At 46.8% G+C, this 14,575-nt stretch overlaps 1 protein-coding gene across 1 annotated transcript in view; it reads right to left on the reverse strand.

Moving 5' to 3' along the window:
- Nucleotides 1-13,142, reverse strand: part of KCNQ3 (potassium voltage-gated channel subfamily Q member 3) — a 360,844-nt gene extending 347,702 nt beyond the window's left edge. Inside the window, exon 1 of the mRNA XM_008001559.3 lies at nucleotides 12,654-13,142. Coding sequence (XP_007999750.2) covers nucleotides 12,654-13,039 — 386 coding nt within the window. The 5' untranslated portion in view covers nucleotides 13,040-13,142. The remainder of the gene's footprint in view (nucleotides 1-12,653) is intronic.
- Between the last annotated feature and the right edge of the window lie 1,433 nt (nucleotides 13,143-14,575).

Below are 14,575 nucleotides of genomic sequence, written 5' to 3' on the forward strand. Positions count from 1 at the left end.
CCACAACTCAAGGTTGAGCTCAATGGAGTTCAGAGACTATTTTATAGGACTCTTGGTAGAGAACCAGATGGGAGGCACAGGAAGGACAGAAAAAGGGGGATCTTAGCTCTGGGATTTCCGCAGAAAGAGAAGCCCTCCTCGGCAAGAGTCCATGTAGGGATGCCTGATCCCTCAGCCCAACCTATGTTTACTCCTCCTTCTGTTCATTTATAAACAAACACCTCACCTCACATGGATCAATAAGAAAATGTGGTCCTGAGTGGTAACTCACCTTGCCCTTGAAAGAAAACATTCTGAACAAATATCCCTAGCTTTTCTGAGATGAAGTGAAAGACCCCATCATGCAAAACTACACTTCAGACAGGATTGGACTTAGATCCTAAGGCAGCTGTGAACCCAGAGGAAACAAGACTCCTCTGATGGCACACTGCTGTTGGAGGCACGTGGGGAGGCCAGTGTGGCTGAATGGATGCCAGCCTTGCACGAAGACCTGGTTTGGGTCCTCCCCTTAGCAGCACCACCTTAGGCAAGTTTTAAATGGCTCTGGGCCTCCGTTTTCTCTTCTCAAAGTTCCCTTCCAGCTCCAACAGCCTCTGATTTTTCTAAGCTGTCAAGTGCCTCTCTCTGTGCCGGGACCATAAATCCCACAAATTGCTGCAAAGTAACTGCTGATTAGTGTGATTAGCCTTGCTGATTATTAAGTACTGCTGGTTTCATTTTTCAGACTGGCATTACCAGGGGGAGAAGCATCCATAGCTGATACATAAGACAGCTGATATGGAGTGAGATGAAGCAGAAGCTGGGACTGGAGGGACAGGCAGAAGGAGAGAGATGAATAGTCTGATTGGGCTAAGCGATTTTCCATTAGGACACAAGGCCTGGGCTAGATGAGTATATTATCCTAGCCCAGGACTTTCAAGTCTTGTTGGATAAGATTTCACTCCATCTCTGCAAGAAGACACCATCAAGGTAGAAATAAACCTAAACTGCTGTAATGAGTTTACAAAGAACCTAAGGGGTCAAAGACAAAGAAGTTCTATGCATAGCCTGCTTGCCCGCCTTTGGGTAGAACACCAGCTTAGGAGAACCAGGTTTGGTGATTTGCAAGCAGGCACCTGCTGTAGTTGTTTAAGCAGGTTACCCTGACATTGAACAGATGGCAGTGTTGCCCAAGAGGTGATATTGCCCAAAAGGTGATATTATAAACTGTGAAATGATGTAAAAGCATTAGTTATTACTAATATGCTAGTTTTAAAGGGCTTAACCCAACTGTTACACTCTTGCAGAGTGCAGATGATTTTACATGACTCTTAAAAAGGAGCGCATGGAGAGGAGAAGAGGTTCCCAGCCTCGAGGTCTGAATTCAGTATAGAGAGAAGGCCACCTCAGAAGGAAGCCAGCCAGAGCCCACGTATGGATACCCCATGAGCCAGCTGCTTAAGTTCTCACTCTTACTTCGTCATACACTACATGCAGGAAGCAGTCTTGTTCTTGAGCTTTAACCCAATTCGTTCCCTAGAGAAAACACTTCAAACAACTCTTCTATCCTTTCTGTGGCAGAATGAAAAGTCCCATCCAACAAGGCTACAATGTGGATGGGATTTTATGTGCATCCTGTGACATCTGCAAAATCAGAGGGGGCCTCAAAACTTCACATTGACTTCAATTTTCTTATCTCCAAACCTACGACTCTCTTCGTCCTTCCAAGGGGTGATCACCTTGGGGAAGCTAACATCCCTATAGACACAGGTGCTGAGGTATACGGTTAATACAGGCCCAATAAAAACAAGCAGTGATGATCAGGTGATGCAACATAGACAGAAATGTGGCAAATTTGTGCACAGGCAGATGCTTGAACCCAATATAGACAAGGTCCTAACTATGGGGCCCACCTGATCCTTCTATAGCTTTAGGAAAATACAACCTCAGGATGCTGGCACTCACACTCTCTCACACATTGTGACTCTTACACCAATTCTATGCAGCAGGTATTGCAATGCCCATTTTGCAGACTGTATGGTAAGTGAAGTGTCCACATCACATAGTTAATGCTGCTCTCCTGAAAGCTCACCCAGTGTACTCTGACAAATCCAGAGCTGTCTTGGGCTACCCAAAACCAGAATTACAGAGCATGGCATCTGAAAAGGGTTTTTATCCAGTCCACATTTGAAGACCTTTTCCTTGATTCCCTTGACACTGTCCCACTTGTTAAAAGATGAAACAAATCTTGTTTGCTTTCTGTGAAGACCTGCAGATCCCAGACCAAAGAGAAAAAAGGAGCAAAGACCCTGATCGGTGGGAAAATACCACAGGATCACGCTTGACTTATGAAACTTAAACATTTATGGAATTTTTAAAAATGAATATAAACTTGAAAGTGGGAGCTTCCAAATAATGCAAGAATAATTTAGCATTAAATTGAAGAAAATTTGCATTCTGTTCTCCAAGCAGGAGAGGGAGACCAGGCATCACTTGGACAAACAGTAGTATCTTCATCTCATCCTCGGCTGCTTAAACCTCCCTTGAAGAAGTCTCCATTGATACAACACAGTAAGGTCAGTGATGTTTCCTTTTCCTGCTCTCCTGAGGTTCCTCATTTGCATTCTATTACTGCATTCGCTAGACTCTTTAAATTTAGTCATTTCCAGTCTCTCTCTCCATAGAGAAAGAACTATGGCTCATCTCCCTCAACAGCCTGGCACAAGGTTTGGCAAGAAAGTCTATACACAGAATCCATGAATCCAAGAACGCCCATGCAGCTCCGCTAACAGTTCTCAGCCTGGCTTCATGCTGGAATCACCTGAGGACAAGGCCTGTCATCTGGACTCATATATGTGCTTTGCGTGTTTGCGTGTGTTGAGTCTTATTCTTTTTAAACTATTTGTAACTTTTTTATTTCTAAGAGATTTTTTAAAGTTAAAGGAATAATATAACATACATATATATTCTCTTTACCTGAATTTACCAATTGTTAATATGTTTGCCACATTTTCTTTTTCTCTTTCTCATTCTGGGTGTGTGTATTGTGTGTGTGCATACACACACACACTCATATCGTCTGTCTGTGTGCTGAACCACTTGAAAGTAAGTTGCAAATATCATGACTTGTCACCATTAGCTATTGCACCACGCATCTCTTCAAAATACAGAACATCCACTTATATAACCACAATAAAATGATCAAACTCAATATATTAAATTTTGATACAATAATGTTATCTAACATGGAGGCCATGTTCAACTTTTCTTAATTATCCTTATATAATATCCTCTGTTATTTATTTTTTTCAATTGGAACCCATCAAGAATCAAGCACTGCATTTGGCTGTTCTGTCTCTTTAGCCTCCTTTAACTGAGACAGTTCTCCTCATCTTCATTTGTTTATTTGTTTGTTTGTCCATGACATGAAGCCTTTGGAAGAGACCATGCCAGATATCCAGCAGGATACCCCGCAATTTGAATTAGTCTATTATTTCTTTATGATTAGATTCAGACCATTTTAGGCACCACTGCAGGTATGTTGTACATTTCCACTGAATTACACCAGAAGGATGGGTTAGTTTGTCTCATTATACATAAGTTTGATTACTTTTGTTCAGGTGGAGTCTGCCGGATTTCTCTCTTATGGTACCTTTTTGCTTGGGTGATTCACATGCATGCCAAGGTTTGAGAGGCCTGGCTACTCAAAGGGTGGTCAGCAGAGTAGCAGCGTTGGTTTCCCCAGGGAATTTGTCAGAAATGCAGCTAGCTGTCAAACTCCTGACCCAGGAGGGAAGAGTTCTGGTCTCCCTTTGTTACTCTTCTATTGAGTAGACCAAGACATGGTGAAAGAAGCACCATACAAGAGTGAGGACTCAAGTGTGACCCCAGCTGTGCCACTTCAGTAGCTTTAAGAGCCTGGGCAGATCACCTAACTTCTCTTATTCATTTGTAAAAGAGAGCCACTGCTCACCCTCCAGGTCAATACGGATGGCCACCTGAGATGATCAAGGGAAGTGTGCATGGATTTCATGAGGGTTGCAAGAAGGCAGCAGATTAGATATGATCAAGAAGAGAAGCAAAAGAGAGAAAGTATTTACTAAATGCCAATGATGACATGTCTAGGTGTTTTATATCCATCATCTCAAATTTCACAACAATGCAGAATAATGGAACGACCTCTACGGCTTACCATATACAAAAATCAATTCAAGATGGATTAGAGACTTAAAAGTAAGATCTGAAACTATAAAAATCCTTGAAGAGAATAGAGGAAACAACTTAGGACCCTGGTCTAGGCAAATATTTTATGCCCGAGACCTCAAAAGCACAGGCAACAAAACAAAAAATAGGCCAATGGGACTATTTTAAACTAAAAAGCTTCTATGTAGCAAATGAAACAATCAACAGAGTGAAGAGACGACCCCTTAAATGGAAGAAAAAATTGAAAACTATTCATTGACAAGGGACTGATATCTAGAATATACAGGAAACTTAGCAGTTAAAAAACAAATAATCCCATTACAAGTGGGCAAAGGATATGCATAGATATTTCTTAAAAGAAGACATATATATGGTCAAAAGATGTATAAAAAGATGTTCAATATCACTAATTATCAGGAAAATGGAAATCAAAACCACAATGAGATATCATCTTACTCCAGTTAGAATGGTCATTATTAAAAAGACAAAAAATAACAGATGCTGATGGGGATTCCGTGTAAAGCAACTCTTACATACTGTTGGTGGGAATGTAAATTAGTATAGCCACTATGGAAAGCAATATGGAGATTTCTCAAAAAACTAAAAATAGAACTATCGTACCATCCAGCAATCCCACTACTGGGTATTTATCCAAAGGAAAAGAAATCAATGTTTCAAAGAAATACCTGCACTCTCATGTATACTGCGGCAGTATTCCCAATAATAAAGTAAGGAATCAACCTAAGGATCAATCAATGGATGAACAGATAAGGGAAATATGGTATATGTACACAATGGAATACTAGTCAGCCACGAGAAAATGAAATCATGTCATTTGCAGCAACTTGGATGGAACTGGAAGTCGTTATGTTAAATGAAATAACCCACGCACGTAAAGACAAATATCATGTGTTCTTACCCATATGTGGAGCTAAAAATGTTGATCTCATGGAGTAGAGAATAAAATGATAGATACCAGAGGCTGGAAGGATGAGTGTGCAGGAGTAGGGGAAAAGGAGAGGTTAGTTAATGGGTACTAACATACGGTCAGAGGGAATAAGTTCTAATGTTTAATATCAGAGAAGGGTGACTATAGTTAACCACAATGTATTGTATAATTCAAAACAGCTAAGAGAGAGGACTGGAAATGTTCCCAACACATAGAAATGATAAATACTCTAGGTGACAGATCCCCCAGACACCTTGACTTGATTGTTACATAGTCTACGCATGCAATGAAATAGCACATGTACCTCATACATATGTACAAATATTATCCATCAAATTTAAAAATTTTTACAACAGCCTTGGGAGGCAGGCATTATTATCTTCATATTAGAAATAAAGAAATGGAAATTCAGGAAGGTTGAGCAAATTATTCCAGGTTACACAGAAGAAACAGCAGAGTTAAATTCAACCAACGTTTGACTTCAAAGATCATGCTCTTACTGCTGAATAAAAATGACAACTTATCACAATTCTTGCTTCTCAAAATGAGAAGGAAATTGGCAATACCGAGGAAGGAAATGCAAAGACAGATCAGTGGGATGAAAAAAGGTGAGGATTGATTGAGAATGGTTAAGAAGACCAACATCAAGTGGTAGATGAGAAAGAATAATATACATGGGAGCTGAAAAGGAGAATGAACTAAATAGGGAAATGGAAGTGCCAAGATAGTTGAAATCAGCATTGTCTAGAGAAAAACTGATGTTACTTCAGTAATGAATTGTAGTTTATAGGCATGGCTAAGATACTGCTGGAGGGATTCATTCTGCTCTGGCTGGGAGGTTGACAGATGACCAAATTCTGATACTTCTGCTAATATTAACAAGGTTGTCATAGAGTATATGTTCCATTAGGCAGAGATTGTTTTGTTTCCTTTTGTTTTGTTTGTTTCTATATCCCTAATAAGATATCCCTACTATCCCTAATAGTAGAAGACTGCCTGGTACAGAGAAAATGTTAAGAAATATCTATTAACTGATTAACATTAATAACACAAATATCTAATACTGAGTGTTTCTTCCATGTAAAGTGCTCTTAGCTCCACAAGAGCCTATAACTTACTGATAACACTTCTCAGATGAAGAAACTGAAGCCCAAAGATACAGCAACTTGCCCAAGACCATACCAGCTATAAGAAGCAAGCAAGTTTGGAAGCCCAAATTTTTTACCTCCAAATTGGGAAGACTCTGCATTACTGACAGCATTAAGTGGGCATTCACTGTCTCCATCATGAAGACAATAGATCTTCTTGTCAACATGCTAAGTCCACTAGGCAGGCCCTTTATGTTCCAGAGCAGCTGCTGGCTCCATGTGTCTCACTACCCAGTCTTGCCTGCCAGATGTCCCTGGAGCCAGCATACCTCAGAATGCAATCAGTGGGTATTTCTTGTGATCATTTTCCCTTGGTTTGTCAACAGGAGAGTGATTGATCACAGCTGGCTGTGGCAAGATGGTCAGGGCAGCAGGATGCCTATCCAGTGCCAAATGAGATGAATGCCAAGATGAAGCCAGCATCTTTTCACTAACAGGCAAGGAAGGGGGAGTCCCTGGACAGCTCAGGACAGTCACAGTGTCAGGTATGTATGACTTTTAAGGATATCCCTATTCAGAATTAACTAATGCATACTGAGTGCCTAGTGTTGGGCTAACTGCATTCATATACACTATTCTTTGAGCCTAAAAACCACCCTGTGATAGGGTAGTGTAATCATCCTCAATTTACAGGTCATCCCCAACTTGACTCCTGCAAAGTCACAGAGACATAAAGCAGTCCAGATGTGAACTCCAAATCCAGCATGTTTTTCATAAAATCAGAATCTCTTTCAGCCATAAGGTTAAAAATACCAGAGAAGTGATCACCCTCACTCAAGTTAAAGCATGGTCTCCAATCTTGTTTTCTCTCCCCATAGTCCATTTTTGGACTTCTAAGAACTATTCTCATAATTAAAGTCCTGTAATGCTGGCTTTGACTACTTACTGTTATTGTGATAATAGTAAACCTATAGAAGCAAAGTCTTGATTAACCAGAATCCTTAGAGAATTATTGCATGCATCCATTCAGCAAATGCTTACTTAGTATCTACCATGCACTCTGCAGCCTGCTGGGGAGTGGTAAGGCTACAGGAAAGTAAGCAGCTCCCACTCTCGAGTAGCTCTCAGCTCAACATGGCAGACAAGCAGAGATCAATCAAATGCAAGGTACAAAATTCTATGCCTGGGGAAGCTGGGCCAAGGTGAAGTGGAGTCACCAGGTGAAAGTAGAGGATGGGCATTTGATATGGTTTGTCTCTGCGTCCCCATCCAAAACTCATCTCAAATTGTAATCCCCACGTTTCGGGAGTGGCCTCGTGGTAGGTGACTGAATCATGGGGGTGGACTTCCCCCTTGCTCTTCTCGTGATAGAATTCTCACAAGATCCAGTTGTTAGATAAGTGTGTGACTCTTCCCCTTCACTCTTGCTTTCTCTCCTGGCACCACGTAGGACATGCCTGCTTCCCCTTCTGCCATGATTGTAGGTTTCCTGAGGCTTCCCCAGCCATGCAGAACTGTGAGTCAATTAAACCTCTTCCCTTTATAAATTACCCAGGCTCAGGTATTTACAGCAGGGTGAAAATGGACTAATACAGGAAATTGGTACCTGGAGTTTGGGGCACTGCTACAAAGATACTTGAAAATATGGAAGAGACTTTGGAACTGGGTAATAGGCAGAGGTTGGAACCGTCTGGAGGGCTCAGAAGAAGATCGGAAATTGTGGGAAGGTTTGGAACTCCCCAGTGATTTACTGAAGGTTTTGACCAAAATGCTGACAGTGATATGGACAATTAAGTCCAGGCTGAGGTGGTCTCAGATGGAGACGAGGAACTTACTGGGAACTGGAGTAAAGGTCACTCATAGTATGCTTTCGCAGAGACTGGTAGCATTTTGCCACTGCCCAGATCTGTGGAACTTTGAACTTCAGAGGATGATTTAGGGTATCTGGTGGAAGAAATTTCTAAGCAGCAAAGCATTCAAGAGTTAACCTGGCTTATTCTGAAAACATTCAGTTATGTGCGTTCACAAAGGGATGGTTTGAAAATGGAACCTATATTTAAAAGGAAAGCAGAGCATAAGGATTTAGAAAATTTGCAGCCTGACCATGTGGTAGAAAAGAAAAACCCATTTTCTGCGGAGAATTCAAGCCAGCTGCAGAAATATGCATAAGTAATGAGGATTTGAATGTTAATAGCCAAGACAACAGGGAAAATGTCTCCAGGGTATGTCAGAGAATTTTGTGGCAGCCCCTCCCATCACAGGCCTGGAGGCCTAAGGGGGAAAAATGGTTTCCTGGGCCAGGCCCAGGGCCCCACTGCTCTGTGAAGCTGCCGGACTTGGTGCCCTGTCTCCCAGCCACTCCAGCTCCAGCCATGGCTAAAAGGGAACAAGGTACAGTTCAGCCCATTGCTTCAGAGTGTGCAAGCCCCAAGCCTTGGTGGCTTCTGTGTGGTGTTGGGCCTGTGGGTGCACAGAAGACAACAGTTAAGCTTTGGGAACCTCCACCTAGATTTCAGATGAGGTATGGAAACACCTGGATGTCCAGGCAGGAGTCTGCTGCAAGAGCTCTCATAGAGAACCTCTGTGAGGGCAGTGCAAGAGGAAATGTGAGGTTGGAACCCCCACACACAGAGTCCCCACTGGGACACTGCCTAGTGGGGCTGTGAGAAGAGAACCACCGTCCTCCAGACCCCAGAATGGTAGATCCACAGACAGCTTACACTGTGTGCCTGGAAAAGCTACAGATACTGAATGCCAGCCCATGGAAACCTGTAGAGCCACAAGGGTGGAGCTGCCCAAGGCCATGAAAGCCCAATCCTTGCATTAGAATGGCCTGGATGGAGACATGGAATCAAAGGATATTATTTTAGAGCTTTTTTAATGAATGCCCTGCTGAGTTACAGACTTGCATGGGGCCTGTGGCCCATTTGTTTTGGCCAATTTCTCCCATTTGCAATGGGAACATTTATCCAATGCCTATACTCCCATTGTATCGTGGAAGTAACTAACTTGTTTTTTACTTTACAGGTTAATTGGCAGAAGCAACTTGCTTGTCTCAGATGAGACTTTGGACGTGGACTTTTGAGTTAATGCCGGAATGAGTTAAGACCTTGGGGCACTGTTGGGAAGGCATGAAATATGAAAAGGACATGAGATTCGGGAGGAAGCAGGGGCAGAATGATATGTTTTCGCTCTGTGTCCCCACCCAACTCTCTTCTCAAATTGTAATACCCACATGTTGTGGGAGTGGTCTGGTGGGAGGTGACTGAATCACGTGGGTGGATTTTCCCCTTGCTCTTCTCCTGATATAATTCTCAGGAGATCTGGTTGTCTGATAAGTGTGTGGCTCTTCCCCTTTGTTCTCCTTCTCCTGCCACCATGTAAGATGTGCCTGGCTTCCTCTTCCCCTTTGCCTTCCGCCATTATTGTAAGTTTCCTGAGACCACTCCCCACACCTCCACCAGCCATGCAGAACTGTGAATCAATTAAACTTATTTCCTTTATATATTACCCAGTCTCAGGTATTTCTTTATAGCACTGTGAAAACAGACTAATACAGCATTTGAGGCAAAAGAAGCAAGGTAAGGGTTTGATTGATTTCCATATTTCCTGTATTCTACCTTTAAGAAGGAGAAAGAAATCTCATCTCATGGACCTGGTTCATTTTAATAAAAGAAAAAAAAAAGCATCTACTAAATGGTAGGTCCATGGTAAGCCCAATTTCCTGGACCCATTGCACCATTAGCCACAGCCCAGAACAAGATAATGGATGCTTGAAAACATAAATTTCAATTCAAAATCCTGAATCATCAAGGAAAGCTTCGGTTATGTTCACTTGACTGGACTATCTCCTAAGCTGCAGGAAGAATGTTCTGTGCATATACTAAGTAAGCATGCTTCGATATTAGGAGCTCAATGGCAATTCAACACAGGTTTTCCTGTGTGGCTCCCAATTTATCAGAATCCGCAATCCCACCACCACCCCAGTCCATCCTCCGTTTTCCTAACACTGGGTTCCCGGGTTCTGACCAGCCCCCAACTTGATTCTAAACTCCCATTTCTAGCAATTTGCCAACTGAGAGCTAGCAAGGGGAGGCTAAGGCATTACTCACGGCCCTGCATTAACAATGGGGAAAGGGGCACTCAGTGACACTCAGCAAAATACCCAGGGTTGCACAATTGTTGGAAGAGGGTCAGAACTGGAATCTGGGCTCAGAAACAGAGTGAACCCACTGCATTCAAATGTGAGCTCCAGAAACCTTAGCTGTGTGATCGTGGACAAGTGATTTTCTCTCTTGAGGTTTTCACATATTTATACAATGGAGATAATTTCCACCTAATAGTACCGTGTGAGAATTAAATAAAATTAGTACATTTGCATATTTGCATATATAGTTCCTAGCTAGGTAACTGACTTCCCTCTCACAAAGTCTTAAATTTTCCTGGATCCTTTTTGGGAAACCGGTTCCAGGTTTTGGTATTATCAAATCTGCTTCCAGGTGATGGAATAATTCTAGAAAAAAGTAAAATTGAGGCTCAGGCAGTAACGGCTTTAGCTATTCCCTTTCCCAGACTGGGCAAGGCAGGGCTGCAGGTGCTGGCTGAGAAAGGTGGGAAGAGAAGAAAGAGGGAGCCCACATGCTTCCATAGGACCCCCCGGTTTTTCAGTCAGTGCGTACTGAACACAATGTACATGTGAAAGGACATGTGAATCCTTGTATGACTGTCTGCACTCAACAAACTTCTTGTGCCTTTTTTAACTATCACATATTTCAGTATTCACTTCAATTTAACTAAACATATTGCTAGAGACAGAGAGATGAATGTATTTTAATCCTTTTTTGTGCCACCTAAAAAGAGCAAATGAAAGAGGAACAATTGTTAAGCCGTCTCTCCAGCCAGATCCCGACCAACACCTGCAAATAGACACACACACACTCACTCACACACACACACACACTCATACAAACACCAAATTCCACGTTTCTGGGAAAATGCCCTACTCCCACCCCACCCTTCCTGCTGGTTCCTTAGTTTCCGAGAAGGCACCCTCTCCGGGCTTGGTAACCTCCTTGAAGAAACCTGTTGCTAAGTCTGAGGTCCTGTGTGGACGCCCCCACCTGGTGGCCGAACCTGGAAAAACGTTTCCAACCAAGGAAGACTGGCAGGTAATGTAACTAACTCCAAGGCTCCTGAGCCCTTCCGACCCCAGCAGTCATGGGTGAACTGGAGGAGAACAGAGAGGAAAATCCACTGCTAAACGCTTGGAGGATGGAGGCGGAGGGGGATGTTGCCAAGGTCATGGGCAATTCCGTGCCAAAACCCTGGTACAGTACAGCTTCCTAGAAGCAGTCATCAGGATGACTAAACCAGAGCCAGGAGGCAGAGCTTGATGGCTGGACGTGCCCTGCAAGCTCCGAGATGGGTGCTGACAGCACAGATTTCCAATCTTGAGTGAGGAGCACCCCCGCCATCCTCTCCCCCCTCCCAAATACGGGTGGATTTTCCATCCCCAGTGGCAGGTGCAGAGGGAGTTCCTTCTTCCTTCTGGCCATGCATTTACATCCGGACTAGCAAGGAGATTCTTTCTAGGAGAACAGTGCCTCGGCGCAAACCTCCAGGCCAAGCCCCTCACATTCCCGGTGCTCTAGCCCAGCCAAAGCAGGAGAAGTGGCAGCAACTGAGGCTGAGGGAATATCAGATCCCAAATCAAGGAGATGTTTCAGCCAAAAGAGTCCCCGGCCCCCTCACCTCCTGGCTCTGTGAAGCCCCAGCCCCTCAGCCTAGGCTTAGACACACACATTCCCATTCACTTCCCTAAAAGGAATCCTAAGACATGCATTTTGGCCAGTCCCAGCTCCCAGTCAGAGCAGCACCAGGTTCTTCTTTGTACCAGTACCCAGCGATCAGAAGGGTGGCACAAGCAAGCAACAGACAGACACACACACACACACACTCCCCACTATGGGTGGTGCGCACCCCTCCCATCCCCAACTAAACTCAGTGGCGACCCCAACAGAAGGGATCCACCCGAAACAGCAACACAGGGCTCATGGGAGGACCCGCTTTATCTTCTTCAACCCTCACATTAATTGGAAAAACCCACATAATTCTTTTAAGCTTCCAAACCAACACACCGAGAAGATGTCATAAATGCGCACCCGCGCGCGCACACATCCGCCCAAATCAGCAGGGGAACCACGCTTCGTTTTTTAAGCCCCCGGTGTGGAACACCCGGAGAGCGGCTCACAGAGACACACATACACATACACACACACACACACACGGAAACGCGCGCTGAGGACAGGCTGGTCTCCCATTCAGCGGGAAAGCATCCGTGGGTTTTAAACCCCAGAGACTTTTCAGCTCCAGCCCCGACCCCGAGCCCCCACGCGCGCCGCCGCCGAGGGCGCCCCGAGCGGCCGGGTACTCACACCAGCGCGTGGTAGAGCAGCGCCCAGCCCCGTGGTCTCTCCAGGGCGTCGTAGATCAAAGTTTGGATGCGCCGATACTTGGCGTTGTTCCTCTTGACGGGGCGGGTCAGCGGGGTCTTGGCCAGAAGCCCGATGCCCTGCGGGGTCCTCCGCTGCCCCTCGTCGCGGCCGCCGCCCTCCAGCAGCAGAGTCCCGTCTTTGTCGGCTCCGGCCCCGAGCGCCAAGGTGACTTGCTCCACGTCGCCGGGCGCCAGTCCCACTTTCCGCTCCTCGTCGCCGGCCGCCGCCGCGTCCCCCCCGGCTGGGTTAGCGGCCCCGCCACCTCCGCCGCCCCCGTCGCCTCCGCCGCCAGCCGCCCCCGCCGCCCTGCGCGCCTTGAGCCCCATCTGCCTCGCCCCCGCCGGCCGCTTCGCCTTCTCCGCTGCTGCTCTGGGAAGAAGGGGCGCTCGGGGTGCGTGAACGAGGCGGCGGCGGCGGCTGCAAGCCCGGGAACTCCAATGCCATGATCCGCGCGCCCCTCCCCACCCACCCCCCCAAAAGCAGGCAAAGGCGGACCCCCTGGGGGGCAGGGGAGGCCTGGCAGGGGGTCAGGGGGTCACATTCCGCGCAGGTCAGCCGCGGGACCCCGAGGGTCGCGGTTCGGGGGCTGCGGGGAGGCTGGGAGGGCGCGCAAGGCTGGCGCGGAAGCGCTAGGGCGCGCGGCAGCGGGAGCCTGGAACCGGCGCTCCGGGGCGGCGGCGGCGGCGGCGGCACCCAGGCCGGCAAGCCCGAGACAGCATCGCAGTTTATTTACAAGCCCGGTGCCAGCCGCCCTCCCGCCCGCCCGCCACACGCGCCGCCGCCGCCGCCGCCTCCTCCCTCCTCCGCGCTCCCACCCGCGCCCCTCCCCGCCCGCTCCAGCCTCAGCTTCGCAGTAGCAGCAGCAGCAGCAGCGAGCGCGCCGCGGGCCGAGCGCACGCCGCCTCCCTCCCTCCCTCCTTCACCGGGGTGGGGCCCCATTGTCCCGCCCCGTCGCGGCAGGAGGCCTGGGCGGCGGCGCCCCGCCTCTTCCCACCGACCCCCACTCCTGATTGTCTGGGGACCCCGGATCTCCTGGGCTGCCGCCGTTCCCGTTACAGCCAGGCAGTGCGCTAGGCGGCCGCAGAGCCCGGCTCCTCGAGCTTGCGTGGGCGTTGGGGCTTCCCCTGGATGGGGCGTGCCGGGGGCCAGCGGGGGAAAGAAGAGGGAGGGAGGAGGGACGGGGGGGTTGTCTCCCACCGAACACTGGCTCTGTGCTTGCAGCTTTATGAATTTCCCTCACCCCCTACCCCTGCTCCTCGGCTTCAGAGGTAAAATCCAAGTTGTTGGGTTGGCCAAGGCCGAGCGCACCGCGAACGCACCGGCTCTGGGGTGGCGAAGCTGGTGACTCCCTCTTCCCTCTGGTTCGTGGTTCATGGTGGATACCGTGGCCCTCTCCTCCCCAAGCCTTTGAATAGCACCTTCACTAGCCTGGGTGGGCAGAGGACTGAAGAAATGCAGTCAGAATCTTTGGTTCCTGCTTTGCTCCCGACTTACACCCAAGCCAGTCATTCCCTCTCTCGTCTAAATTTCAATTCATTCAACCGGTCTCTAACCCCTCATGAGCTTCCCTGGCGAAGGGTAGTGATCTCTGTCCTGAAGATATGAGGTCTGTGCACCCCTAAGACCTGCATCCTAGCCGGTGGAAGACAATGAAAAGACAAATTTTAACTGTAGAATTTCCAGTATTGGTAAATACTATGTGGTAACAAAATAGAGTGCTGCACTATAGTCACTGGGGGAGTCTCTCTAAACTGGCCGGTCCTGGAAGGCCTCATTGTGGAGGTGACGCTTCGAGGTGAGACCCTAATGACAAGCTGGGAGCAACTATGTAAATGTGCAGAGAGCCCTCGAAACAGCAGAAC

This window comes from Chlorocebus sabaeus, chromosome 8 (genome assembly GCF_047675955.1).
Source record: "Chlorocebus sabaeus isolate Y175 chromosome 8, mChlSab1.0.hap1, whole genome shotgun sequence".
NCBI lineage: Eukaryota > Metazoa > Chordata > Mammalia > Primates > Cercopithecidae > Chlorocebus > Chlorocebus sabaeus.